We start from the raw sequence: 27,477 nt of genomic DNA, 5'->3' as shown, positions 1-27,477 counted from the left end.
ATCACAGCAGAATTTAACAGTTTAAATAAGGACCAACTCTGAAAGAAGAGGAAAACCGCGGTCAGTGCTGTTTCAGTGCTTTTCTATGCTTGACCAACTGCGCGCTGCTAATGAAAACGGAGATCAGTTGAAACAGTGAACAGCCTTAAGATTCCCATACATTATAACGTAGATTTTCATTAAATAAAAGTGTAGATGCGCCGTATTCAAGTTAATCTGATTTTCTTTCTTTTACACGTTGCATCAAAAATTCCCTGTCACTATTCAACTGGGCATCTGACCTAAAAAAAACCAAAACATTATATTGATATTATACCATTCATTCCAGATTTGCGTGTCAGGTTGTAGCATTTCAATGGTAAAATAAATAAATAAAATAAAATAAATAAAAAAATCAACCATTAACATGATTTTTGAAAACTGTGTCGTTCAGCGGCAGCAGCAGCGTTTGTGTGCCAGGCATCTATTTTTCCCGAGGTCGAGAAGTTCAAGCACACTTATCAAATTCAGCAGTTGTGGCGTAAACGTAGCATGCGAGCACACATAAGAAACCCGTGAACGCTCAGATCTGAGGAACCACTTTCTCCGCTAGTAGTCATGGCGACGCGTCGCATACGTCACAAACCCGCGACGATACCATTGGGCCAAAAGAGGGGTTTCTAGCTAGAGCTCTTCCCTTTTGGAAGGAAATGTACACATCGACTGAAATATACGAAATGCATGTTTTATTCGGGTTTACGTGACGTCTGTTTAACAAATAAATAAATAAAAAACACCAAACATAACAACAAATATTCAGTGGAGTGCAGTGCAGCGCTTGTGAATGGGCGGTGCCAAACAGAGCAGCACCGTCCCAGCAGTGAAAATGGCGCCCGGTCCGCTGTTTCCCCGCTGTCTTTAATCCCTTCAGTGTTAAACTGGGGAAACTCGACTCAGCGGCAGCCCCGTGACTTTATCGCAGCGGTTCGGGCTCTGCACGGCCACAGTCGGGGGCTCGGTGTGTGTCGGCGTCATGTCGGACTCGGAGGACGAGAGCCAGGATAAGCAGCTCAAAATAGTGGTGATCGGAGACGGCGCTTGTGGAAAGGTGAGGGCAACGGCGGCTGGACCGAGAGTGGGACGTGGGGTGGAAATGTACATGCAGGACAAAATAGCAACAACAGGGGAGCTCCGGGTGTGAACCTTGTCTGCGTTGTTGAACCCGGACACTGCGCCGTCTCCCCCGGTGTCCATGGTAACCGACGCGTCGAGGGCTGCCTGGCTTACCGCTGCTAATTTATCCGCTGCTAACAGCCGCAGCTAGGCAACGTAATGGCATAGAAATAATGTGTTGGCCTCATTGCACGCACATTTGGAGAGAATGTGTACGTGTCAACCAATACGCGGCCTCTTCGAGGCGGGGACATTAAAATAAAATCTGCATAAGACTGTAATTAATGACGAATGTATTGCTGACTCAGCAGGCGCGTTAGTGATCCAGCGAAACGTCAACCAAAACATGGCAACGTGACAACACAACAGACGGTTAAAACTATAGTAAAACCCACACTACACAAGAATATGTCAAAGACGTTAAACACGATTAAAGCAGTATGACAAAAACAACAACGTCAACCTATATCTGTCCACTTGAAATCGAATCTATCAACTGGTGGTTGGTATCGATATCTTGCCCAATGCTGATATTTACATAAACCCCTGCCTGACCAACATGAGTATGACGTTTATATGTATATGAGAAATCATGTATGTACTATTATTTATGCATTATGTAAGAATAACAAAGCAACATAACTCAGTCTTTTTTTTTTTTTTTTTTAAAGATATATGTTGATTAAAGGGGTATTAGTGCACTTGGCAGCATAATTTAGCTTCTCTGAGCAAACTCTGTGTTCATTCCTACTCCGATAGAATATTAAAAGTAGACAGTGACAAGGAGCGAATAGTGTATGTAGCAACACCTGTAGTATTTTCAGTGTGTACATATTTTTTTAAATCTTCCTTTTGACTGCAGAAATTGCCCAATCACAGATAATCTCATAATGCACGAAAGGGGCTTTACAAATCATTCCAACTTTACATCATTTGGTCTGCTAAATCCACCAGGAGACATTGTTTTAATGTTTCCCTGACGCTCCAATATTGAGCTTTGGAAAACGACTGTCTGAACTTGGATGACAACCTTTTTTTTATATGGTGGAACTGTGGAAATGCCAAAAGTAAGAGTCAGTCCATGCAAGTAACGTTTTGAGATTTGAATCTCAGGTGAAAACACGTTGTTTAAATCCTTGACAACCAGCGTTACAGTAGGCGTCACGGAGACACACCCCTGGTAGTTTCAATACAAAAACTGTGGTATGAGCTACTTTGGGTCTCCAAAGATTCACTGTTTTTGGTTTACTGTGCATTCAGAACAAAATGACATTTTCTGTCAGTGTAGAAAACTGAAACGAGAAAACTGTCATGACAGCATTCTCTAACTGGTCCCCCTTGCTAAATCTGTCTGAAATAGATGGATGGTTGATGAATTATCACAACCATTAAATCCGTCATCAACCTTGGCACTGCAGCTACTGTGTTAGTCAGAATGACCGTTGTTGAACCTGGATGTTGTTGGTGACGGTTGTTTGCAGTCTTATTTTCTCTGAATCTCAAAGGAAATGACACCCTCGTTTGCATTTGGTTTGACACAAAGAGAAAAATGAAATTCCTCAAAAATATCCGGAACAGTCATATTGAGAAATTATTCTGCCCTTCGGGAGTTTTCACCTGCAATAATCTTTTCACGTTAAGAATTAAACATTCTTTTGTATTTACACAAGTTTTAGAAATAATTTTGCTTCCTGTTTCTGGTCAGTCCTCATAAATTAGATCATAAAGCTGGCTGTTGATGTAATTCCCAATCTTTAATCTACTGCAGTAGAATTTATTCTTAGTCACACCTTGCACTAAAGCACACAGGCTCTTGCAACGATCCTCCTATGTTGTTTCTTTGCCGGATCACTAATTCACAAATGAGTGAGCGTGAATGTAAGGCAGGAAACGTCAAGTGCTTTTCAGCTACACATCCCCTCTTGCAACTAATCTCTCCTTCCTCCTGGGAAAGGGAAAATGAATGTAGCTGTAATGGTGAGACCCCAATGAGGAAAAAAAAATAAAAAAATGAATGTTCTCATTCTGGAAAGTTGACATTTTCTTTTGGGGAAGGAGGGGCAAAGAACACACACAACTCAGTTCCCAGTAGATACGCTACATTAATAACCCTCCTCGCGCCACTGCCAGGTGTCAGCCCGTCACTGTCTGAATGACTTACCTGCTTGTCTGTTTTGGGCAGAAAACAGCAGCCCTGCCCCCCATTTTGAGCCGGCACCACTGACTGACATCTTGAATGCCGTTTCCTCCCTTATTAATGTCAATTTGCTCAGCAAATTGCAATCGGATCAGTTTTTCTTGGACAGCCTCTTTGCCGGTATTTTCGCTTGTGGTTAGTTGTCCATTCAGAAATATAGGGAAATGTGGGAAGGCTTGTCTACCTGAGAGAGACGTTATTTAAAAATATGGAGTCTCAACATTCAGCCAGGCCCTTTAGGTGCTGAGTCTAACTTAAACACAGATCTGTTTTTCAGCCTGAGCTACAAGCCTCTCAGTTCTCTGAAAATTTGCCTTGCTCTTATTGGAACGGTGAAAAGTCAAACCCTGTGTGTGAACATCATCATTTATACCCTGAGTAAAAGTAAAGAGCTGGCCTTCACGGGGAGGCAGACTTGCATCACATGGACACTTTCAACTTTTCCTCTCCTCTGCCCCAGTCTCTTGTTTCAGTAGAACTTCCCCCATTTCCCGGCACTGATATCATTGGTGGTGACCCTGCGCTGTTCTCTGCTGGAGTGTCAGAATTATGCCTGCTTTAACAGTCACTGGTTAGCTCCAATTGAACATTGGAAAGAAAGAAAGAGGGAGAGAGAGAAAGAAAGGGAACTACATGAAGGGGAGGTGAGCCAAGCTACTGGAATGCCAAGACAAATGGTTAGCGAAGCCAAAGCGAGCATGTGGAATACATTTTTGCTGTCCGAACTTGTTATTCCTGTGTTGTCAGGGATTGTTTGGGCTACTTAAATGGCTTATTTTCTCCTTGTTGCGCCAGTCACCTCTCGTAATTTTTCAGTCACTCTTGAGCTGGTGACGTTCTCTGAAGGCTAAGAAGAAAAAGTCTAGGTAAGGTAGGTTAGGGAATCTAATGTTTTGCTGGATAAGGCTTAATAGCAAAAAAAATAAAAAAAATTGGGTATAGTCACATTTAGTTAGCTTATTTACACTCTAGCATTTGAAAACTGACACGGTTCAATCAGCGACGTTCGAAAACTGGGTTGGCTTACGCACAATGACAGTTGATACACTTAAATAAACCCATCATAAACCACGATCAGTTCAAAATGAATAATCTGAAACACTATTTTGGCGAAACCTTTTCCTCGCTAAGCCTGAATGGAGATAAATGAGGACTTGGGTTCAGGTCCGCTCCATGAATTGAGCGAGCCTTTAGTTTTAGGTCTTCGAAGCCACAGTCATCGTGGAGCACCACATCAAAATGCATTTTCTGCCGCACAAACGCCCAGGGAATCCCACAGCTTTGCTCCGCTGTTGTGTTGATGTAAGCGCACTGTTCTAAAGATAGCTAGAAGACGCGCAGCAGCACTTCATTTTTTCCCAATCCTCATCCATCAAACTGAATTTGACTTGGCACGTCAAGTCGGCCCCGTTGAGTTCCCATGGATTTCAGGAGAGCCCCACACACGCCTACCGTGCCTCCTCAAATACAACAGTGACAGTGATGGAGACTTTATAATTTGTGGCAATTATTAGGTCTGCAGTCTGGAGACATGACACACCGCGGCGTGACACCTGCTTTCGTAATTTGCGTCAATTGTCGGTGCTGAGACAGCGGAGGAGGCAGGACGATGACATCAGCACCCCCCAAAAAAGTCAATCATGGACATTTTTTGGAGGCGCTTCAAACGGAATTTGTAATGATGAAATGAATGTCCTGCAGAGCAGTGGGACGGCCTAAGAGTTGGAAAAAAATACTCGCTCAAAGTGTGGGAATATGATTAATCATTACATCCTTGTTGTGTTTTCGAGAAAAAAAATATTGGACTATTGGATGAAGTTATCTTCAAACTTTAGGGCTGTTTTTTCTTCCCAGGATCCAGGAAAAGCAGCGTCACGCAATTTGTTATCCAAACAACTCTACACGTCTCTTTATAGAATGCAGTTTTCTCTGTATGTGTATGTGCGTGTGTGAAAAAAACCACTTAGGTTCTTCAAATGTAATTTCTGTCATGTTTATTCACTGCAGAGGTGTTCTGGCACTCACTCTCTCTCGTCTCGCTGCCTTTGTCTCCTCGTTTCAGACGTCACTCGCCACCAGGTTTGCGCAGGAGGCCTTTGGGAAGCAGTACAAACAAACCATTGGCCTGGATTTCTTTCTAAAGAGAATAAGCCTTCCAGGTGAGACACCTTTGTAATCTTTCAGGAGAGCCCTTCATTCAGGGACTCTGTGCAGACATGCGTGTTGCACACGGACAAACGGCAAAATGCAGACTTGTTAGACAAATAAAACACGGGGGAAATGCATTGCGCAAGGGTTTACTCAAGAGACAGACTCCCTTCAATTATTGCACGAACGACTAAAAAACAAACTAACTCTGTGTTGTGCTCCATTTCAAGCTGGAAGGGCCTGAAGTGTAGCGTTCACGGTCTAAATAAAGGGCCCCGTTGTCTCCCTCCCATGTCCTGTCATACTTTCATTTCTAAGACTTTTTACCCCACCTTTTTTCCAAGCAGGGTCTGTGCTTCAGGTTAGCTGAATGTGTTTTCTGGTAGCTCCCCATTGTAGAGCGCCTGCCACTTCTCAGCCTTATTCGCTTGGAAAGCTCTTCTCTCCTGAGCAAACAGCGCACTTTTCTCTGGACTCCACAAGGCCAATGGATAGCTTATGTCCATACGGGCAGGCCGTGCTCATAATTCTGCGGGTGCAGCACAGAGTAAATAAATTAACGTTTTATATCCATATCGCTGATTCCCCCCCCACCCCGACTTCAATCGATCTTTGTCCTCGGCCACATAAAACATTCACGAAATAAAGCGACACTCTGTGTCGCCCTTAAATCTGTAAAATAAATGTTTATTGACTAATGCTATATTTAGACCCAAGCGCTCCGTTTTCACTTCCTACCATGTGAAACGGGGATTTTCAGCATTTTAAATGGCATTTCTAAAACTCTGCCAAGGCGGCGAGCTCCAGAAATTTGCAAAGTGCCTCCATTCTTTCATTCCTAATAAAACAACATTAAGGAAGGGCAAATTAAGTGCTAAAAGTAAAAATTACGCTGATTTGTGAGTTGGCTGACAGATTCTGTTTTGATTTTGTGTCAGTTTCAGCTTATGAGACTTAGGAGAACCAAACCCCCAAGAATGCTGCGGTAGAGTTGGGATGAAAAGAGCCAGCCGTGAGCTCAAGCCGAGCTCTGCTCCCTGGCGTGAACTTCAACAAAAGGCTGCTAAGCGTTCTGACTAGGGTTTCCTCCAAGTTCCTCGCTGAAACAATCGCTTGTCTCCCCAACGCTAAATGGGCGCCCTTGTATTTCAATATGTTGCACATATGTCTCTATCAGTGAAGCAGCGAAAACACCCAGTCCAGCTCTGGACCTGTTAAATAGGCCCATTTTCTGGGGAATTGGGTGTTGATGAGCTGGTGAAGAGGAGGGAGGCTCCACAAGCTGGGTGGTCTTGAACTTGGTCGGGACCCCCGGGCCGCCTCGTATTGGTGAGGCCGTGTAGTTGTTGGGGTCTCCGTAGGGCTGTAAGGGTCCTTTGCAGGCAGGAGGCACAGCAGCCCGTAGCCACGTTGGCCCCTCACACCGTGACGGCCCCGCTTGTCAAAGTAAACTTGTAGATTTTTTTTTTTCTTTTTTAAGCCGAGGCGAGGCTGAATGGCACACAACAGCCTCTTCTCTGTGTGCTTTTTATAACAATGCCTCGTCCAGATGTCTCTGCCACAGCAACGAGGCACTAGAGTGGAAAGCTATCTGATAGATCCCATCGCTCTGTCCAGGCTCAGCTATTCTCTGAACCTGGCGTGCAAGATTGGCAGCTGCCCAGACCTGTTGATTTTTTTCCCTTGCACATCCATCTGGTAAGAATTCGAAGGGGAGGCAAAACTTGGAAGGCGAGCGGGCGAACCTCTGTTTGTGCCACTCAAGCAGAATCAATTGGATGCAAGCAGGGAGCTCCCGCTCGTAGCTTCTTATTTCTTTTGTGGAGGTCAATACCTGGTGGCCCGCCGCTGTACGTGCTTTGGTTGCAAGATGATAGTCGAGCGAAAACACGACGTCCACCAAGAAAAACGGGAGAATACGTTCCAGCTGTGATAAAACACTGTCACCATTGCAATATAAGCAAATCTTTTCAGTGGCAGAAGCTGCTTTCTGCATTTCTTCCAGCAGCGGATGCTTCCTGGTTTTGTCACGACAACAACAAAAATGGAGCGCTTTTGTTCTGGAATCCATGGAAAAGCGAGACTGATGGACAACGTAGTCGATTGGAGGTCGTCCAATCGACTCCGCGCAGGGTTACTATTCTCTCAGCTTAATGGCAAGTTTTAAAGGTCTTGCTATATCAGTTTCTACTTCTCTCTCGGTACAAACAGAAAGAAAAAAATGCCCGTGCTGTCGACTCAGCGTGATTCCTTTTCAACACAAATAAAGCTGGTGTCCGAGCATGGTGGCTGGGCGGGGATGGCTCTTCAAAACACCAAGGAGCCGTTATTCATCGCGCTCTTGCATGTAGCTTTACATCCACATTGTATAGTCTGGATGTAGCGACTGTGAACCTCAGCATTTCCTCCCCCTGGCTTTAAAAAGAGAACTTATGAAGAAGGGGCTGAGTGGTCTGAGTGTGTCCACAGTGCACGCTCTGCTCCGGCCCAGTGCAAAGGCCCTCATCACACCAACAGAAAATGCTCAGTGTCTGCGCCGACCTCCTCCTTTCTTTTTCAACCACCCCTTTCATTTTCCAGAGTAAGAAAATATTCCTTTGGTTCTGTCTGTTTTTGTGCCCATCTCTCTCCCTCTCTCTCTCTCTCTCCCTCCCTCTCTCATTCATCCCCCCTGTTCTCTTTCCACATGCACGGGGACAAGGGTCTTCTTTTCCTCTTATTTTGTGCTTAATTATTACTATTTTCCTTAACAGCACATAATTCAGCCCACTTTCCAAACTTGGCAGGATGTGGCACAATGCAAACATCTCTTCCCAGACTAATAAGAAGTTATTTTTTGCTGCCAAGGTATTGAGAATGTTAAAATTAGAGGGTAAGGGTACCTATTCATTGCCCCTGCATCTCTGCGCTGGATATTCTTGGATGTGAGGTGCGGATGACCTGCCAGACCGGAGTGCTTTGCATGAAAGAATAATGGCTGATTTATTGTTTCCATAATGTATGTCAAAAATGTTGACTTTTAAATTGCTGCCCCCCAAAAACACAGGCTCCAGTTACTGCTGACTCCTTGTTTTTTCAGCCTTTTGAGCCTCTAATAAAACAAACAAATTAGCGATCAAAAAGAAACACAGTTGAAAATGGAAAACCGCACATTGCAAAAGACGCTTTTTGTTTTTGCATTTTCCCCCTGAAACAAATAATTATTTTGAACTCAGAATTGTTGAACTCTGATTTATGCAATTTCTTTCATGATTTTGATTCCAGGACTTTATATTGCTTTCATTCCTTTTGTTGCAGGAAATTTGAATGTGACGCTGCAAGTATGGGACATCGGAGGCCAAACGCTAGGAGGGAAAATGCTGGATAAATATGTGTATGGAGCTCATGTAAGACGACACTTAAGGATTTTCAGAACCTAATTGTTTTAATTTCATTTTGTCCAACAGCAATAATAATATGTGGCAGTCCCCCCCCCCCAGTCATTCCAGTAGCGGCAGGAAGGGCAGAAAAGGATCAGATGGGTTCAGATGGTAGTGACGACGGAATACCAAGACCCAGTCGAAGAAGAGTTTCCAGTTCTTGAAGCGTCTCCATTCAGGCTTATTATTCCAACCTCTCTGACTTCATTCAGGCTCTGCCGCTCCCTTCCTCTGGAGCCAAATCATAATAAACCATCATATGGATTTACAGTGAGCGGAGCACGTTGAAGGAGCTAAAACTAATCGAGCTTATCAGTCATTCCTCACACGGCTCTTACAGTTTGATGCTTTCAATCCGATTAAACTACCGGTCGTATTCAATTTGTTATCATTTTTTTTGTTTGGGGGGGTGGGGGTGGGGGTGTCCTTCAATCATTTTTTTTTTTTATAGTTCAACTAAAATGTCAAGGCAATTTGATTTCAAGTTTGAGAAGAAATTCAAGACTGTGTAAACTTCTCAGATTAAACGTAATGCAGCTCAGGGAGCACTTGGACGTTAGCCGTCTTTATTGGAATTATTACATTAAGAGCATGTGTACGATCGTTTTCTGTCTTAATTTAATGATTCCATCCTCGGGAGCCGAACTCACTTCACTGCCAAATCACGAAGCTTCGCTTAGAGGTGAGCGGAATTTCTAGCCGTGGTCCAGGTCTGATGCCTGAAACCAGTCAGAGTTGTTCAGAGAAGCTCAAGGTAATATTCAGAGCCGTGCATGTTGTGACAGTGCACGTCCGCTGGCGGGAACATAACAAAAAGCGAGAGATCCCTTCAGTCATGTTGCATCATGCTTTAAAAGCCGTGACGTTTATTTTGGCTTCAAGTAGATTTTCTGCAAATTTAAGCTTCAAGATCGCCGACGGTGGAACCATTTGGGATTATTTGTCTTGAATTATACCAGCTGGTGTTTACTCTCAGATTAATTAATGTGTGTGTGTAAACACTTCTCTCTTCTGAAGTGTTTGCTTAAACAAGACGCTGGTGTCGCTGCACGAGTGTCTGCGCGGTGTTTACATGGAGCAGCAGGCGGCCTCTTTTCCATTTGAAAAACACAAATCAATATCAACTCAAGCATTCCTCACAGCGTCTCCCTTTCAAGTGATTCGTGCCAGTGTGCTAAGAAGAGAAGCAGTGCCACCTACTGTTTCCTCGCTGGCCCAGTTTGAGCCATGTTATCCGCGTGCAGATGAAGCCAATGAAGGGGAGAAGCAGCAGGGCGAACCCTTGGCTGTGTGCGCTGTTTGGTGGAGGCTGAGCTGAGCTGAGCTGAGCTGAGCTGAGCTGTTCTCTCACGCAGGGCGTCCTCCTGGTTTACGACATCACCAACTACCAGAGCTTCGAGAATCTGGAGGACTGGTTCGGCATGGTGAAGAAGGCCAACGACGAGTCCGACATCCAGCCAGTCATCTCACTGATCGGGAACAAGAGTAAGAATTTCAAAAACAATTAAAAAAGGAACAGATTGAATCGTTTGTTTTATTGCTTCAATTTCTTTTTTATGTTTTTTTTTTTTTTTTTAATTGCATTTTGTCATAATTGGAAATGGGTTAGTTACTACGGAGGACGTTTAGGGCCACAAGAAGAGAAAAACATTAAGAGAGAATATTTTTTTTCAAGTTTCCATTTCGAGAATAAACTTGAAATTTTGAGATTCAAGTCGAAATTTAGAAAGAATAAAGTTGACATAAAAAAGATGAAATTTCGTGAAATGTCGGAAATGAAGCTGAAAGGCTCTGCGTGCAAGTCTAGCGGAGTACTTCCATTTTCGCCAGTTTCCTGCATACTGTGGGTGAACCTTCTGGGATACACCTGTTTTCACCTCACTGGGGGTAACTGGGTAAACCCACCATCCATCCAGTCTACTCACCAATTTCCACTTTATTTGCGTTGACTTAATTCACGAAATTTCACAGCAAGGACAGGGTGTTTTTTTTCTTTTCTTTTTTTTTTTTTAACCCATAATGCATTTTTCATATTGCGTGTCTGTGTTTGTGTGCACGTGGAGGAGTGAATGTTTGATGGCAGCAGACGTGTTTGTTGGAGCGGCGAGATAACCGATCGGCGTGATAAGCGACGTTGATAAGAGCGTGAGTTTTCCGAGCGATGGGAATGCTGATGTTTGCCAATGTACTGGGAGGGAGGAGTGACTGACGATGATTTAGGCCGCCTGGGCCGGCGGACCTTGGGGCACTGCTTATCTGACCCTCCCCTCCAACCCGTGCCCCTCCCCCGCCCCAAAGTCAGTCCACCGTCTGGCCAAGGCCGCTGCGATCTTGTCCTTGGTTTGGGGGAGAAGAAGTGGACGTTAACCAGATGGCTCCTGGGCTATCAGCCCGCGCCCATCCACCGATCCCCCAAATAAAGAGTAATAATGATGAGTCTTTTTAAACATCCACCCAGACACATGTGGAGTCGTGGCTGCTGCCGTGTTATTGTAAAGCGAGGCGTCGCTGTGTGTGTGTGTGTGTGTGTGTGTGTGTGTGTGTGTGTGTGTGTGTGTGTGTGTGTGTGTGTGTGTGTGTGTGTGTGTGCACGAGTAAGTCCGTGTCTGTCTGTAATGGCAACTGTCCACCTTGGCCGGGAATGATGAAGAGTCAACAGAGTGGTGCCTGCACGCAGGAAGCTCTCGCTAATGTTACTCAAACGGGCGACCACGGGTCACCATTTAATTCGCCTGTCGGCGGCAGATTCTCATCCTCGCGTCCGCTCGCGTCTGCTAATGCCTCGGCTTTAGCGGTGGGCGCCGCTCTATTTAGGCTAGCTTTTTGGAGTGTGTGTGTGCGTGTGTGTGCGTGTGTGCGTGTACTGTAATATTTAAGGAGTGTTCAACCCGCTGTCAGGCTCCTCACCCCCACACTTGCACAGTCCTTCTCTCCCTAATGGCTCCATCGCTGAAAATGGTGTGTGCGTGAGTGTGTGCGTGAGTGTGTGTGCTCTGTGTGTGTTTTCTCTGCTCCTTTTGGGCTGCGGAAAAAAAGAGAAAACAAAATCCCACACAGATTGGCCCTTGAGGAGCAATCAATTACCTTAGCGGGTCTTTGTGAATCCCAGAGTCCTCCCATGGATTTTTCATTTTTTCGGGGGAGCTTGATGAAAATCTCTCCCGCTGGAAATGTCCACACCTATATTTTATTTTATTTATTTTATCTCTTGGCCTGAAACGCTTGATTGAAAGATTTTTTTAAAATATATTATGACCGTGCTAAACATCCTAAAAACGCCAAATTCTTTTTCGAAGCGGCGTTCAAGTCTCTTTGAAAAGGTTCCCAAGATGTTGGAGGCAGCGAGGCGACATTTTTTGCAGCAGCAGAAATAGAAGCACAGACACAACAAGCTTATAAAAACACTGAGGATTTATGTCGCTGTTATTACTCGTCATTGGGGAGATTTTTGGACTTATTGCTTTTTGCTCTAAATATGGTCTCACAGGTCTCACAGAACAGCACATTTAGCCCTCTGTTTGCAGTCTGCCCCACCAATGCCGACACTTTGTCGGATGTTCAGCATGTTTACGAGTGGCTGTCAAGGTCGGACCAACACCTGGCGCTCGGTCTCCCACTAAGTTAGGTGCGGTGTCACTGAGGTACGAGCGCTCTTTGTGACATCACAAAGGCCCAAATTCCAGAACTTGGTGTTTTGTCTCAGACTCTCTGAAAAGTGGGGCGGGAGAAAGAAGGAAAGAAAAGACTTTTCACATTCGGGGAAGGTTCAGAGTCAGACTAGAGATGCATTTTTGTTAAAACATTTATAAAGTGAATTTCGGGGTTAAAAACTTGAAGTTAGGTGAAGGACAACCGAGTACAGATCAGTTTCTTTTCATGTCCGGACTCGTTTTTCTGAACTTGGCGGGCCGTGCGACCTCCGAGTCGTCTTTAAAGAGTTGCTCGGAAGTTAAACCAGGTGAGCAAAGTGCTTCATTAGCGATTCTGTCCCCTCCTCTCCTCACGGCCGGCCCCAGCTGCCCTCCTGTGCCATGTCGCCGCTCGGGAACAACCTCCCCTTTCTTCGTCCTCCTCAGCATGGCCGACCGGGGTTAAGTGCGCTTGTTAAGCGCTAGTGTGCTGCAACCTCCACAACCCCCCCCCCCGCACCTTTTTTTTGCCCTCCACACGTCGAACGGAGCCTTGTGTTCAATAAAGGCGCCACTTGTAACAATTCATAAAGGAAGCCAATGAAATGTTTTATGGAGGGCGGACGACTACGCATGCGAGCGCGCGGATGTCGAGAGAGGCACGCTTCGGTGGAGTCGCGCACGCAAAGTTTGTGGGGAGCGCGAGGGCAGCGGAAGAATGCTCACCTCCTGGGCCTGTCTAAACACACTACAGCTGTTTATTGCAGCAGCGAGTAACACTGCGTGGTACACAGGAGTATCTCTGGAGAAATGTTGCGCGGCCCATCTGCTGCGTGTGTTTCACGTGAGGCAAATGTTCTTTTTGGGCTTAAAAAAAATATATATGTATATTTTTGAAATATAGATTCTATAAACAGCCACGTATCAACATTTTGAGACCGTCTGAAGTCACTAATTGTGACGGATGGATACAGAGACTTGTTACTGAGGGGTTGAGATAGAGTACACACTTCACATTTAAAAATGAAAAATATTCAAAAGAGTAAAAAAAAAAAGCAAGACCCCGGGTACGTGAGATAGATGGATGGATGGATAAAAATGTACTTAAAACGCATAGTTTGCATTCTCAGTGGCCAAACGCTTGCTTTGCCAGACGACGGTCCCCCCGTAATAAAACCCACTTACGCCGCTGCGCAATATTGGAACGCATATTTCTTTTCTCAGACGTTAAGCTTGCGTCGTTTATCAAGCCAATTTGTTTTTATGAAGTGGGGATCACAGGACCCCTGCTCTCACCCCACCCACCCTCCTCACCCACCCATCAGCCTGCTCCGTCGCCGGCGCACTCTCCCTCAGGAACTCCTCGACATCCATCACGGTGCTCCTGCAGCCCTTATTTGGGTGACTTAAATGGGTTCAGTTCTCTTAACCCCTCCTCATCACTCACGGCTCTCTGCTGGCCGCCGATGCACTCCGGCCCCGCCATGGGAAACGTTTCCCCCTCTCGCGGCCGAGATAAGACCCTCGGAAAGTTTGACGCTCCGCTACACCTCCTTTTTAGCCGGTCGGTCTCGTCTGCACCGCCAGGGAAACATCCATCCATCCATCCGTCCGTCCGTCTGTCCGTCCGTCCGTCCATCCATCCATCCTCCTCCCTGTCTACTCTCGCTGCTTATCTCTCACGTGTGTCGACCAACAGGTCTGCCGCCGCCGCCGCTTTTTCCCCTCGCAGTCTTTTCATTGGCTCCGCGTCTCTGTTGTGTCAAACAACATGCGCGTGTTTGCTCTCGCCGCATACCGCTACGGCCGTCACACTGCTGCCTCCTTCCCTCCAGGTTTTTCCACCGAGAGAAACACGGATCTCCCCTATCCCTCGATTATCGTTAAAGCGCGTCCGTGCCACCAACATTGTTGGCCTCGACTTGTTTGGCCTCTTGGCAGGGCCTCAGGTGGAGCCCGGGGCCGTCCTCCCCCTCGCCTCCCTCACCCACCTCCCCCCCACCCCCCCGGCTCTCTCACCACCCTCACCTCCCTGCCCCTGTAAAGCTGCCACAGTTCCTGTCTGTTCAGTGCAGCCCTACACGTTTCTTAATAGAGAGATGCTCAGAAGGCCAGGAGTGCAGAGGAGCTCAATACGCTTCTGTTTTTGGTTTAGCTCAAAAATGTTTTTCCTGGCTCGACCCGCTCGTACTTAGGTCCTCTTACAACAAACTAAAAGGTCCTAATTGCCCCCAAGGGAGAGGTTTAGCCACAATAGACATGTGGTGGGACAAAAGCCCAGTACTCTCACCCCGGCACCCTCACCCCTCCCCAGATAGACGGGATGAACACGTCAGCAGTGTCTGTTTTGCACTACGGGCAACGCGACCGCAGGTTCGACACTGTAAAACTTTATATATACACAGCGTATCGACGCAGCAGGGCATGGCGTACGGCTGACTTAAGGCTCGGAATGTTAACAAATAACACCAAAATACAGTGTGTCCTCTTTCCCTTCAGATTTTATGGAAGGCAACGGGGTCAGAGGAGATGCACGTATCAAATTATGTGAGCTACTGAGCCGTCTGGAGGCTGCTGTCTGCTCGAGAAAAGCCTGGAAAAGGTGGGAAGTGGCGATTCAAGTTACAGTGTGTGGATGCAGAGGAGTAAATGACGAACTACAGCTGCGAAGCACCTCGGCCGACAAACTAACTTGCGGCTGCAGATTTTTTTTTTTTTTTTCTTTTAAATGTAGGGTTTTAAGAAAAAATTGTCAGCACAGCTTCCTAAAGCCGATTGTTTTCACACAAAACAAAACAGCGAAGTGCGTACTGCCGTTTCGCTTTGAATGGGCCGAACGTTTAACTTGAAATGGCACTAACAGTTTAACCCAATTCTGGTCCCGCCTCTCATCCCTCTTGACCGTCGAGCCTGTCGAAACACGGAAAGTCCTCATTCATTTTAGCCATCCATAAAGCAAATATTGTTGCACATGCAGCAGATGATCAGTCTGCCGCATACCTTCTTGTGTGGTAAGTCACGGGCCATTTGACTTGTACAGCACATCTTAGCCACCTGACCCGGGTTCAGCCTGGAACCCTCATCGCGCTCAGCCTGTACTTTATTTCTCCGTTGCTCCACAACATTGGTGCGGAGGAATTCCTGGAAAGTGGCCTTGCTGATGGAGGGTTTGGTCAATACACGATTGATCTGGATTCCACCGGATTATTTACGGCTTCGAAATTATCAACAGTCTAGAGCAAAAAAGAAAAAAAAAAGAAGAGAGAAAAATCCCCCCAAATCTGGTGAAACTATGTCTCTGGCTTTTTTTCGAAAGGCTTTTTAAACTGGCCAGTGTTTTCCTAAGCCAACGGTGAACGGGAGGAAAAAAAATTCCTGACGTGACAGAAAGTTGAATAAGTATGAAAGTCAAGCAGATCTTGACTTTTTAATTATAAAAAAATTCTTGTAGCAGTACAATGCATGCTATTCTGATGGCTCCCCTGCGCTTCATATAATTATTATAGCTCATAGTTAAGCTGCTGGCTCATAGAGGCATGTATTACAGCTTGCCCATAAAAGACCACTTAGTTTAACAGCGACAGGAGAGCTCGGCCGACACGGCCAGTGAAACCCCGGGCAGCTTCTTGTGCGGTCGGTTCAGAACTGGGCCTTTTGTTCACTTTTTTTCTCTTTACAAGTCCTTTGGGCCCGTTAACCCTGCTTGCAAGGCCCTCTGGCCCAGGTTATACAGTAATATAGCAGTGACAGTTTGGCACTCAAGCTTTGCTTTTGCCTGCAGAGGAGCTACTGCCGGACCCTCTGTTTCTCATTCCCAGTCTGGGGAAGAAGAAGAAGACCACATTGTTTTACCAGCTGGGCGGAGTATCTGATTATGTTGAAACGCATCTGAGCGCGAGCTTGCACGTGCGCGTGTCTGCACGTCGCTGCATGAGGAACGATCAAATAACAGGATGAACTGTGATCAATGAGCTGTCGACAGAACACTTCTGACCTAGTGGAAAGAGAGTCCCCTGACGGCGCTGGCCCGCTTCAGGCCACCGGGGCAGGGGGCGCCGCAGCATAAAGAGCGCTCTGTCTCTGTCGGGAGACCCCGGTGGACTCCTGCACGGGCCCTGCTCACCCTCGCAACACCGTGCCGTAAACAGCACTTCATCTGTCCAGGCCCGACTCTCCAAAGTAACGACGATATTCAGGCTTCAGCCTTCTGATAATTATCTTAATTCCTTCCACCAGGAGCTTAATTCTAATACACCCTGGTTGTAGAATCTGCTGTGTCGGTCGTTAAAAAAAAGCGAAACATTTCTGATTGTTTTTAAAAGTCTGCCAAAGCCTAAAGTGGTGCAATAATTGCGTTTTTTTTTTTAATGACTTTTCAGTCCTTGACATTTCAGCAGAATACAAACAGTGCCAGCACTGTAAGGCTGTAAAATGTACCTTTTTAGATAGTTAGTATGGTTCTAATAGTTCTACCTTTATAGTGTCTTAAGAGTGCAGAAATCATGTTTTGTGTGACGTTTGAGCTAAATAATGTGCTTATTATTTTATTTTACACCAAGGGGAATATTTTATTTTCTTTAAACTGAAGCGTTGTCTCAAGTTTTATAGAGACTTAAGATGCCTTTCATATTTCAAAAACCTTCATTTTTACGAGTGCTCCTTAAGTCGCATAAAACCAGTTGGACTCGATCATTTAAACGCTTCAAATAAATTCCACTCGTCATTTTGTTTTACTAGGCACCTGTGCTGCGAAAGTTATATCAACGTCTAATTCAATCAGGCGTCGCACAGAACGATTCCTTGTACTGTTACCGACTCTTTAAGCCCGTGACAGTTCCCCTTTAAGTTATTCAGGAAAAGTTAAGGGTAAATAAAGTGTCACTTTGAATTAACTTTTGCCTTTTGATATCAGACTTTGAGAAACGTTTATTCTGCTGTTTTTCAGACCCCGTCCATTTAGCACTGACTTGCCTGATAAAGTTTCTACTGCGTGAAACGTAATAGGTTTCCAACATTTACAGTGTAGAGATTGAAAAGCACAACTATTCCACTTTCACTTGAAATGTTATCCCAACTTCAGTCCTACGTCGCATGGGAATACACATGTTGATCCACAATAAATCTATGTTCAGTACCTAAACCCAAATTTAGCCCCGTTCACGTTCTTTTGCAAGCCAGATGTGGTCAAAACAGGAAGTACCCTGTGGCCATTAAAGAAGTAGCATCAGAGAAAAGAAGAAATAGGAAATATAATATAGAGATAATGATGACATTTTTTTCCATTGATGTTGATTCCTTTACATCTTGATTACAAAAGTAGACTTAACTATGACATGAATCCCAACATATCCACGCTGACAGGTTCACTCAAAAGTCTCTTTTTCAGTCTTGATCTTGGTTTGGGAGTCCATACCAACGAACCCCATCGGATGTGAGAGCCGCAGAAATGTTTTGAAAGGTTTTAAACCTTTGCGTAACCTATAGGACTGTTTGCTCAGAGAGTTGGAAGCCATTTCATTAAGAGTTGGACTGGGCTTGATAATTATTACCCTCGGTGTACAGTCTGCGTTGAATCATGGTCGTCATTTAGGGGAAACTGAGGCGAACCCTCTCAACAGGGTCTTAAAGGCGTAGTGTGAGGTCATGTTGGAAGTGATAGGTTCTCCCCTGGGGTTGATTAGGCTCAACCTTGTAGCTTTCACTTAACGTGATATGACCCCTCAGAGCCCCAAGTCTTTGACAACACACTCACACAGCCCACCATTACTACGGCGCACACATGCACAGAGTCCACACTTCCCGCCGCCAGTCCTCACAGTTCCCAGTGCAACAACTGCTGTTTAGTTTAAAACCAGGCTGCCGGCAATTAACTCTGTTTTGTCAAACCCCTTCTCTGGCTGTGGCTTGCGGGGCAAACCTTTCCAATTGGTCCCAGCAGCCAACTCACTTTAACTGTAAGAAGGTGTCTCTGCTATCAAAGCGGGGCTATAAAATAATGCCCCGAGGACCAAAGGAGTGTGCAGTGTACAATATCAGGCTGGTCGGCCAACACCAAGCCACTAACTCATTGTTTATGCTTGGCAACAGATGCTTGTGATCTATGTAGGAAAAAGCCTTGTCTGTTGAGAGGTGCGACAGGATCTCTGTGTCCCTGAGCATGTTAAAAACCGTACTTCCTTGGTTACTACCAAGTGTGCTCGCTGGAAGTTGTTTTGGTTTCTCTGAATGAAAAAGGTCCAATTTCAGAAATATCAGGTCTGCCAGCGAGAGGATTCTTTCCATTTAGAAGCTAAGCTTAACTTTGCACGGCATCTGGACGGCCTGGGTTTGAAAGTCTGAAATCTAACTCGCCCACCAACCTCCGACAGAAAGTGTCTTTCATTAGTCCTAATTTCCATGAGTTCCATAACCAATCAACTTCCTCTTAGCTGTGACTCCACGCTTGGGCGCTCCAAAAGGGATCTGCCAAAACTGCAGTAGCAGCAGTGGAAAACATTTTCACATTAAAAGAAGAGGATTGGCCAAAGCTTTGACCACAATGTTGTTTCGCTTTGGTAAGACTTGAGCTAAACACAGTGGCGCTCCGTAACAGCCATGCTCACTTGTCACTCCTCAAACCAGGAAGGCACTCGAGCTGTTGGCCAAAGTCTGATGAGCCCGCTGGTTGTGACAGACAACTGTCCAATCACCTTCTAGTTTTCTATGCTATCCATCTTTACCGGATGGATACTTGAGATAAATCCCAAGGATTAAGGAAACATTCTGTCTGGTGTGCCAGGTTAAGCTAAGCTAACATGTCACTGGGCACTTCCTGATGGAGATCAACTGTTTCTTTTTCATTTGGTCATTTTCCCCTTTTCTGCAGTAGGGTTGTTGCCATAGCGAGCTTGTTAGTTGTTGTAAAAGCCTAATTTGTCGTTCAGATGTTAATCTCTATTGTCGTGTAATTTACCTCAGTGACAGGAAGACCTTTTAAACAAACACTAAGGGTGACCAGGGTGAGGGAGGGCAATCGCTCCTGGCGAGTGATGGAGCCCCTCCGTCTCACCTCAACCCCCCGCCTTACTTACTATCTCTATACACTTGGAGGCCTAAACAGTTTATGTCATGTTTGCAGTCACTTCCTCGGGGTTGTTAGGCTGATGTACAGTTTGACAGGAACCGAGGGAAACCAGATCATCGCAGGAAGATTGTTTTAACCTGATAAGTAGAAATGGGTACATTAGGGAGAAAAATGGAGCAAAACGCTAAAACTGTGGGATTAGTCTTGTGTTCAGTTTACACAGACAGATGCCACATGCTGCAAATTCTTCTGTGTGAGAGCGTGGGCCCACCTACAGTGTAACTTTCAGGCTGGAGGAACGTTGTCTCGGTCTTATGGAGCGTATCAGGGAGCTCATCAAGCGAAAATAGAAAGTGAAACATTAACTCCCATGCTTTTAGTTTTAGGAACATACTCTAATTTATTTCTCATTAATTCAACTTTATTTTAAATTTAGCAAAACGTTAAATACTGCCACAAAAAATACTTCAATTAGCTCAACAAAACTGCATCTTTCATGCAAACAACTTGCCGTAATTAACTTCCACTGTCCTTGATTTACAAACTCAGGGCAGAACTCTCGCCCCTCTTTCTTTCTGTCTTTCTTTTTTATAAAAAGCTTACAGTAACATGGCCTCTTCGGCTCCCGAGCCGCTATGTTAACATTGGCTAATCTGACCGTGACACATGATTGATAACCTATCCCAAGTGTGCAGGATCCAAAGGATTAGCAGTGTTTACTTGTAGTAGCATGCGGGGTACCTCTGCTGTTAATGACTGGAATTAATAACCGACTGACGCCTGTGAGACGTGTTTACGCGCCGGCACAGACATGACAATCCGAGGAGCTGTAAAAGTATCGGCCCCGCGCGCAGAGAGGATTGTGTTTACATGTCAATTATGGTGGTGTTGATATTTCATTTGGACTGCTTCACCTTACCTTGGAAAAAAAGTTTGTCTCTTATCTCTTACGGGATCCTAATTTTACACGATTAATACGATCTGCTGCCTCTACCCCCCCCCCCCCTTTCCACCTTTCCCGGTCGTCCCAGACTGTGACACCGAGGGGCATGAGAACGGGGTAAATCCTTGACAACTTCAATGAGGCCTCGCACAAAGAGTAAAACTTGGAGGGAGTGGGAGAAAGGCAACACCGTACAGTAGCCTGAACTCCTGCAGCAGCTCCAGTATACACACGCGCACCAGATACTGGGTGTGGCCGTCTTCCCGCACAAAGCCAGAAAATAAAGAACGCGGCTATTGCTTTCAGCGGCGAGACCCTTGGGTGACCCTCCTCATTGACCCCGGCGCGACCCCGCACCGAGGAAGACGAGAAGAAAACGCTCAGTATCACAGCGCGGGAGTTGAATGCGCGTCACAATAGCAGCAGAGAATAGGCGCCGTCACTTTGCGCTCACAGTAAATCAGCGCCGAGGTGAAGGGCCTGGTTCTTTCGGGGCCTTTAAAAGGCGACGCGCTCATAAGTCAAAACTGAGATGAAGACGGCCGGGTCGCATCGTGTCTCACGCATTCATCCACAGCCGAGCTTGTTTGTCTGTTTTAGTTCCTATCGAGGTTCTTGCTCGGGGCTCTGGCCGTACTAGGCTTACACCCGAGGAATTTGTCACTTTAAGCTTTGATACCGGCTGGAAATGGATACTCGTGGCCGGACAATCAATCATTTCCGCTCTTTAACGCTAAACTGAGACTGCTACCCTCACTTCTTAAGAAAAAACAAAACCCAAAAAGCATTCATGAGTGGTGTAGAATCTGCAGCAAGGGTTAAGGGGGACATAACAATTGAATTATGCTTTGCTTGGCAAACGCACAGTTCTCCAACACTGGGCAGACCCTCCTCCATCTTAACGTGAGTGTAAACAGTTTTCCTTTCTGTTTATGTCCAGGTGCGTGACAGTTAACCCTACAAGAGCGCCGCAAATGAATAAATCTGTCCATCTGTCTTTCGTATCCCCCATCCCCCGCCCTCCCCGCCGCCCCTCACGCGCCACGCTGTGTTTTGTCTGCAGTCGACCTGGAGCACATGAGGACAGTGAAGGCTGACAAACACCAGCGGTTCTGCCAGGAGAACGGCCTCATCAGTCAGTTCGTATCAGCAAAGACGGGAGACTCGGTGAGCGATCGAGCTCGCTTCTTTTATTTGTCTCTCGGGGGAAAAATGCTGAGTGCGCGGGGATTTTTGGGCGAGGGCTGATTAATTTGTCGCCGTCTCTCTCTCTCCTTCCCGTAGGTGCACGTCTGTTTCCAGAGGCTGGCTGCAGAGATCCTCGGCGTCAAGCTGAACAAGGCAGAAATAGAGCAGTCCCAGGTGAGCCGAGCGCACGCTGGCCTCAAAGATCAATTGGTGAAAACACGTGACTTTGGAATTGTTGGAATGCCCTCTTATTTTGAAGGCCCCAATTTCAGATCTTTAGTCTTCATCCAGTGGAGCAACATCGCACCAACAATTGTCACAAAAATTCATTCATATTAATGAATCACCGGAGGTGATTCCACTGGTAGATCACCAGAACAGTGGATATTTATCTTGTACCTTCCTCATTTTGGGAAGGAGACAAAGAAATGGAGGCCACAAGGTCCACCTCCTTTTCTTTGTCTCTTTACCAGGATGAGAAAGGTACTAAATGAAGGGATAAGTGTCTTTTCATGACATCACAAAGGGCAGATTTCCAAAATTGTGTGTTTTGTTTCGTGTTTTTTTTTTCCCCCTGAAATACCCTGGGGCTTCATAGACACTGATTTTGGTGTAACTTTTGCTTTTGTTCACTTTCAATTGACAATCAAGCTACATGAAATGTTTTCTCCATATCCCTCATACGTATCTATAGGCCCCTCTGTCAAATTTTAGAAGGTAGCTGCCGACTTTTCCCGCTTCCCGACTGGCGGCGCGACGACGTAAACGTTACTTCTGAACGGGACCCGAGGTCAGCGCGAGTGCGTTAGGTCGCCGGAGGTCGCCACACACAGTAAAAGATCCTTTTGTCGCGTAAACACCAGCTTGTTATGTCTGCCTCCTGCGACGGTCTACCTGCCAGCGGCGCCGCCCATCTGTAAATATTCCCACACTGACCACATTACTGCGTGAAGCCAGAGGTCAGCGCGAGCCATCTGCAGGGGTGAGCAGGTTAGGCCAGGCCGCCTGATTTATTTGGTTTATCTCCCCGCCGCTTCTTGGGCCCGGGGACGGCCGTCTTTGGATGGCCGTCCTGGGCCGAGGTGCCCAGCGGTGGCAGCTGTAGGATTTACAGGGTCGCCTCCCCCGGAGGCATTAATCCTGGCTCTGATACGAGCGGCTGGTGCCACGCTGGCTGACTAGAGGCTGATGAGCCCGGGGAGCTCCAGGGAGGTCAGGACCCTCAGTCAGGGGAGAGCCCGCAAAGTGACGGACTGAGACGATTCTCAAGCCCCCGTGGCTCGCAGGGCCGACTGATGGGAGCGTTCAGCCAATGTCCCGCCTCCTCCCTTGCCGCCGTGGCTCTGTCAGCAAAGCAAAGTGCTTTAATCCAGGCCAGTCAGACAGGGTGAGCGGTCACCGCAGTGGAAGCCGAGGGGAAACCCGACATCCTTCGGCAATCGTAATTTTATCAACTTGAGCTGGAAAAAGCGCACGATCCCCATTATCGATGCATCTGATTGGCTGTCCGCGAGCATCCTACGTTGAGTAAAATGCACAATTTTTTTTTTGCTGTCACCTCTGAGACCACCTGTAGCTGTCCTGTATTGAGCCGTGTGGGCTACAAACAGGTGGAAGGAACAGCAAAGCATCAGTTTTAGCAGGAAGCTAAAAAGGAGGCTGTAAACAGAGGGCTAAATGGGTTGTTTTCAGGAGATTCATAGTTGTTTTGCCCAATTAATCACTGTGAGGCTACTCCACTGGGGTCTGAGTTGAAGAATAAAAATGGGTAGAATTTAAATTCAGATAAAATACATTTTGAAATTAAATAATTTTTAAAATACAAATTTTTAAAAATGCTTCAATTGAATATCATTTTCTATATTGTGGAAACATAAAGCTTATAAACTACCAAAAAGGATATATAATTTGCATAGGTAAAAATGTATAATGTATAAAGTAGAATGTGTCACAGTCTTATCTCCCCAAGTAAACAGAAAAGTTCCAAACACGACGAGCGTCTTTCGAGCGTCTTTGAAGTCAACATGTATGGGTTCTGCCGTACCTTAAAAAAAAAAAAAAAAAAAAATCTGCACTTGTCATAATGACTCATTCAGCCCTCAGAGCTCTGCCGTGGCTGCGGAGGTGAGGCAGGTCACGGCTCCGAGTCTGGCCGCAGGGCCGGGGAAGCCTCATTATCTGCCGTCGTCTTTAGAGCGGCGGAACAGGAGGGTCGGGACCCCTGACAGCGTTCTGTCGGCCTGGCAGCGCTCTCCGTCATGCTCCTCTGTCTGCTGGATCAGATAGCGAGGCCGCGCATCACTCAACCGTGGCTGCGGCTCGTTCATCAGGCGGACAGACCCGCCCGCGCGCGCTTAAATCTGCCCGTCCCCAAAGTTCAGCGGCTACCTGATGATATGTGCCAGTGTAAACCAAAGGCGCAAAAACCAGAAGCTGAAGAAAGGAGATAAAGAGCAGTGGAGGAACCCCCCCCCCCTCAAAAACACTCAACAAAAACCAACGAGTCAACTTTTTTTATACAGGATAAAGTGGCCGGGAGGAAAAGGCAAAATGTGGTGTGAGTGTGAAGTGGACGAGTGAGCAGATTTTATCTGAATGAGAATGAAATAATTAAGGGAATTACTTCCATTCTAACAAACCTTAACCTTATTCTACGGGCTGAACGAGTTGCTGCCTGCCAATGGTTTTATCCAATTATAATTAGTTTGTTTTTTATTAACTCAGCTTTCAGACTTCAGACTGACCTTCCTCAAGAATGCAGTTCCTAATGATATAACAAGTAACTGTAGGACTGTTATTTGATGATCAGGAAACTGCAAACAAGCGGTTTTTCTTTGCCTGCTGTTTATCCTTTGTCATGATTTATTTTATGTTTATCCTCACATCTCTTCATTTCTCTCCCTGCGTTGACCTTTCCCTTGATATCCTCCTCACCCATCATATTTCTGGTCTCTTCAATGTTTTTCTTTTCCACTCTCATCATCTCCTCTTGTACCATGTCTCCCCTTTTTTTTGTCCCTTTCGCCCCCTTCGGCTTCTCCACGCCTGCAACTGCTCTGATGTGTTGAACCGCCGCGGGCTCAGAGGATTGTGAAAGCTGAGCTGGTCAACTACCCTCAGGACGAAGGCCCAATTAGACAAGAGAACGCCCAACAGAGCAAAATATGTTCTGTGCAATAAACGGAAGTATGTTAAACAGTTTAGTATGACCTGTAGATCTTAGATCCCAGGAAGCCGATCCCGTTCCCCTGTAGTTGTAGCAGCAGGTGTCTGGATAGAAGGGAAACTTGGTGCGAGTCGCTGCCAAATCCCAATCAGGACACGTCTGCAGTTTCTTAGAGTGCCTGTAGGAATTAAGTGTTGGACTCGTTGCTCAACCCAACTATTAGCAAACGTGAACATAGTTGCCCCGAGCAAGTTCTCGTCTTTAACCCGTCAGCGGACTCTTCCTGTGTCTCGTCTCTCAAGTTTTATTTATCTTTCTACATGCAGCGTGTGGTGAAAGCGGATATCGTGAACTACAGTCAGGACACCATGGCCAGGACGGTCAACACCCCTCGCAGCTCCATGTGCCTGGTGCAGTGACGCCTCCTCGCCTTTCCATCCTGCACATGCACGTGCATGCACGCACGCACGCTTAAAGTCACCATTTAACGTGTAAACCTGTCTTCAGTCAGTGTTGAATCCCTCAACTGAGTGCAATCACTCCAGAACGTGCCCTGTGTTCCTGTGTGTAGCTGAGAAGACTGCATCGTTTCAAGGCTTCTGCCTTTAGTTTAGCAGAGAAAACGTTTTAAAAGTTTACTGAAAAAAAACCAAAAAAAAACAGGCCCTGATTTCTTCTATCTATACTTGACTTTTTTTTTTTTTGTTAAATTCTAAAACTCATTTTATGTTTCATTGTGATGCAGGTTCCTGCAAATAAATTAAAAAAAAAATGGCTAGATTATCCAATTTGCTGCAGTATGAACTCAACCCCACAAACGCCTGTCTAACGGAAAGAAACGATGGCATAAAAATGGGAAGGAAGTCGGCTGCTACTAGTTGCGAAAACAAGAAAAATATCTTCTATCTCTGTGGTGCTTCTCAGCTGAAAGTGTGACGGGCTGCTGGAGCAGCTGAAAACGAGCTGTTATCAAATTTGCCAACGACGGGCTTAAACTAGAACGGAATGCTGTTTACTCTGTGTCATTGTTTTTTTTTTTTTTTTTCTTAAAGTAGGAACGTTTAAATCTCATCAGTATAAATACGTTTTTTGAATGTAGTCTTGATAAATATCGTCCGAGTAAATAAAACCCTGTGGGCGAGTTTCACTTTCCAGGAACCTTTTAGTGGTTGAGCTTTTTATGTTTTCACCGTACGTCACATTTCTAGTCGGCGAGCGCGTCGACCAAGTATTTAAGACCAACGTGACTCTGATAGACGTGCCAGAGTGTCAAGTTATGTACAGAATTTTAGAAAGGGACTCTCTACGTAGCCTTACCGAACTGTCCGTTATAGAACAGAAGTTTGCATTGAAGAACCGCTATGAGGCACGGGGAGCTTCATAGGTCTTCGCTTCGACAGCGTTTGAATAGTCGGCTTTCTTTGTCGTTTGATCCGTTAGACGCCGCTATGATACCGTGTGCGAAATCTGTTTGTAAAACTAGAAACTAGAGTTTCACTGGTTATCTGCCATATCAATAAAAAAAACAACAACAACAACTGTTTATCCAATAAAAGCAACTTGAGCGCCATTTCAGAGCTTCTTTCATTGACTGTATAACTTGTATGTAAAGAATGAATAAAGGAAAAGGGGGAAAGTACAGTTTGCACTGGATGGATACACCGAGTGTCTTTATACAGCGGCAAAATGTGTCTTTCTGAATAAAAAAATGCTCCATAAAATTAAAATATTTGTTCGTTTTTGAATATAGATATATGTTTGTGTATCTTAGTGCAACCAGCTTGGCAAAACTAAGTCCCAAGTGGTTCATCTACCAATTCTGCTAAGGTCCAGGTTGCAAATGTATTTTTTTTTTTTCAAATAATCAAGACATGAAAAAACTAAAGCTCCCATTAGAAGGAACAGAAACCAAATTTGAGAAGAAGCCTCAGAATTCAACGTTTTTTTGTTTTTTTTTATATTTTGCATTGAGTGGTGGGCTCCGCCTTATACACCCTCAGCCAATGGAAGCAGGCCCTGCAGGATCCCACACGAGCAGCAGGTGACAGGAGCTGGACCGTGTGTTGAAATTCAAGCGTGAGGACTGAAACTCGAGCGCCTCCACAGATCCTCCTTTATATAAGCTAAGCCTCTGGTAGCTAATGAGCCTCCTGGTCTTTGTTCACTAAACCTCCACTGGAGCGGCCCCTAAATCCACTCCGGACAGATGATACAAACTGCTTTATAAATCGTTGTAAGCGGGAATTAATGAATCACCAAAACGACGCAGCCCTTTTGTCGCGGTCAAACGCCAGCAAAAAAGAGCCCCGACTTTGGCTCCACAGCGCCCCCCGCACCATTTTCTTTTCCTCTCCTTGCAGAGTCAACGTCACTGAAACCCTCCGTGTATTTAAGGGGGGATTAAGTGCATTTGAAACCACGCAGGCAGGCGACACAGAGACGCGATCTTTAAGGGGATATCTTGCGTCGATCTCGGGAGCTCACCGTCCTCTCGGTGGTGTTAAATGCCGCCGCTCTGCCTGCCCGCCTGACCCAGGCGCGAGCGCAAGCGACGCCGCCCAGCTGGGGTCCC

The 27,477-nt window shown here is 45.8% G+C and overlaps 1 protein-coding gene across 1 annotated transcript; it reads left to right on the top strand.

Annotated features, from left to right (window-relative positions):
• The first annotated feature begins 779 nt into the window (after positions 1 to 779).
• rab28 (RAB28, member RAS oncogene family) lies at positions 780 to 26,475 on the top strand. The gene is made up of 7 exons (XM_076012295.1): positions 780 to 1,087; positions 5,412 to 5,508; positions 8,795 to 8,883; positions 10,272 to 10,401; positions 21,615 to 21,718; positions 21,836 to 21,913; positions 25,232 to 26,475. The coding sequence occupies exons 1-7, from the start codon at positions 1,013 to 1,015 to the stop codon at positions 25,322 to 25,324; spliced, it is 666 nt and encodes a 221-aa protein (XP_075868410.1). The 5' UTR covers positions 780 to 1,012; the 3' UTR covers positions 25,325 to 26,475.
• Positions 26,476 to 27,477: the final 1,002 nt, after the last annotated feature.

Source organism: Nelusetta ayraudi, unplaced genomic scaffold (genome assembly GCF_046127955.1).
Source record: "Nelusetta ayraudi isolate G7.1 ecotype Tasmania unplaced genomic scaffold, CSIRO-AGI_Nayr_v1 ptg000005l, whole genome shotgun sequence".
NCBI lineage: Eukaryota > Metazoa > Chordata > Actinopteri > Tetraodontiformes > Monacanthidae > Nelusetta > Nelusetta ayraudi.
Note: the sequence above shows the minus strand (reverse complement) of the source record. Positions and strands in the feature narration are given on the sequence as shown.

Bases quoted from the DNA above. Each gene is read 5' to 3' on its own strand.
- rab28 (XM_076012295.1), top strand. From the start codon at position 1,013: ATGTCGGACTCGGAGGACGAGAGCCAGGATAAGCAGCTCAAAATAGTG. The intron at 8,884-10,271 runs GTAAGACGACAC...TCTCTCACGCAG, and splicing joins AATATGTGTATGGAGCTCAT to GGCGTCCTCCTGGTTTACGA. The intron at 21,719-21,835 runs GTGAGCGATCGA...TCCTTCCCGTAG, and splicing joins CAGCAAAGACGGGAGACTCG to GTGCACGTCTGTTTCCAGAG.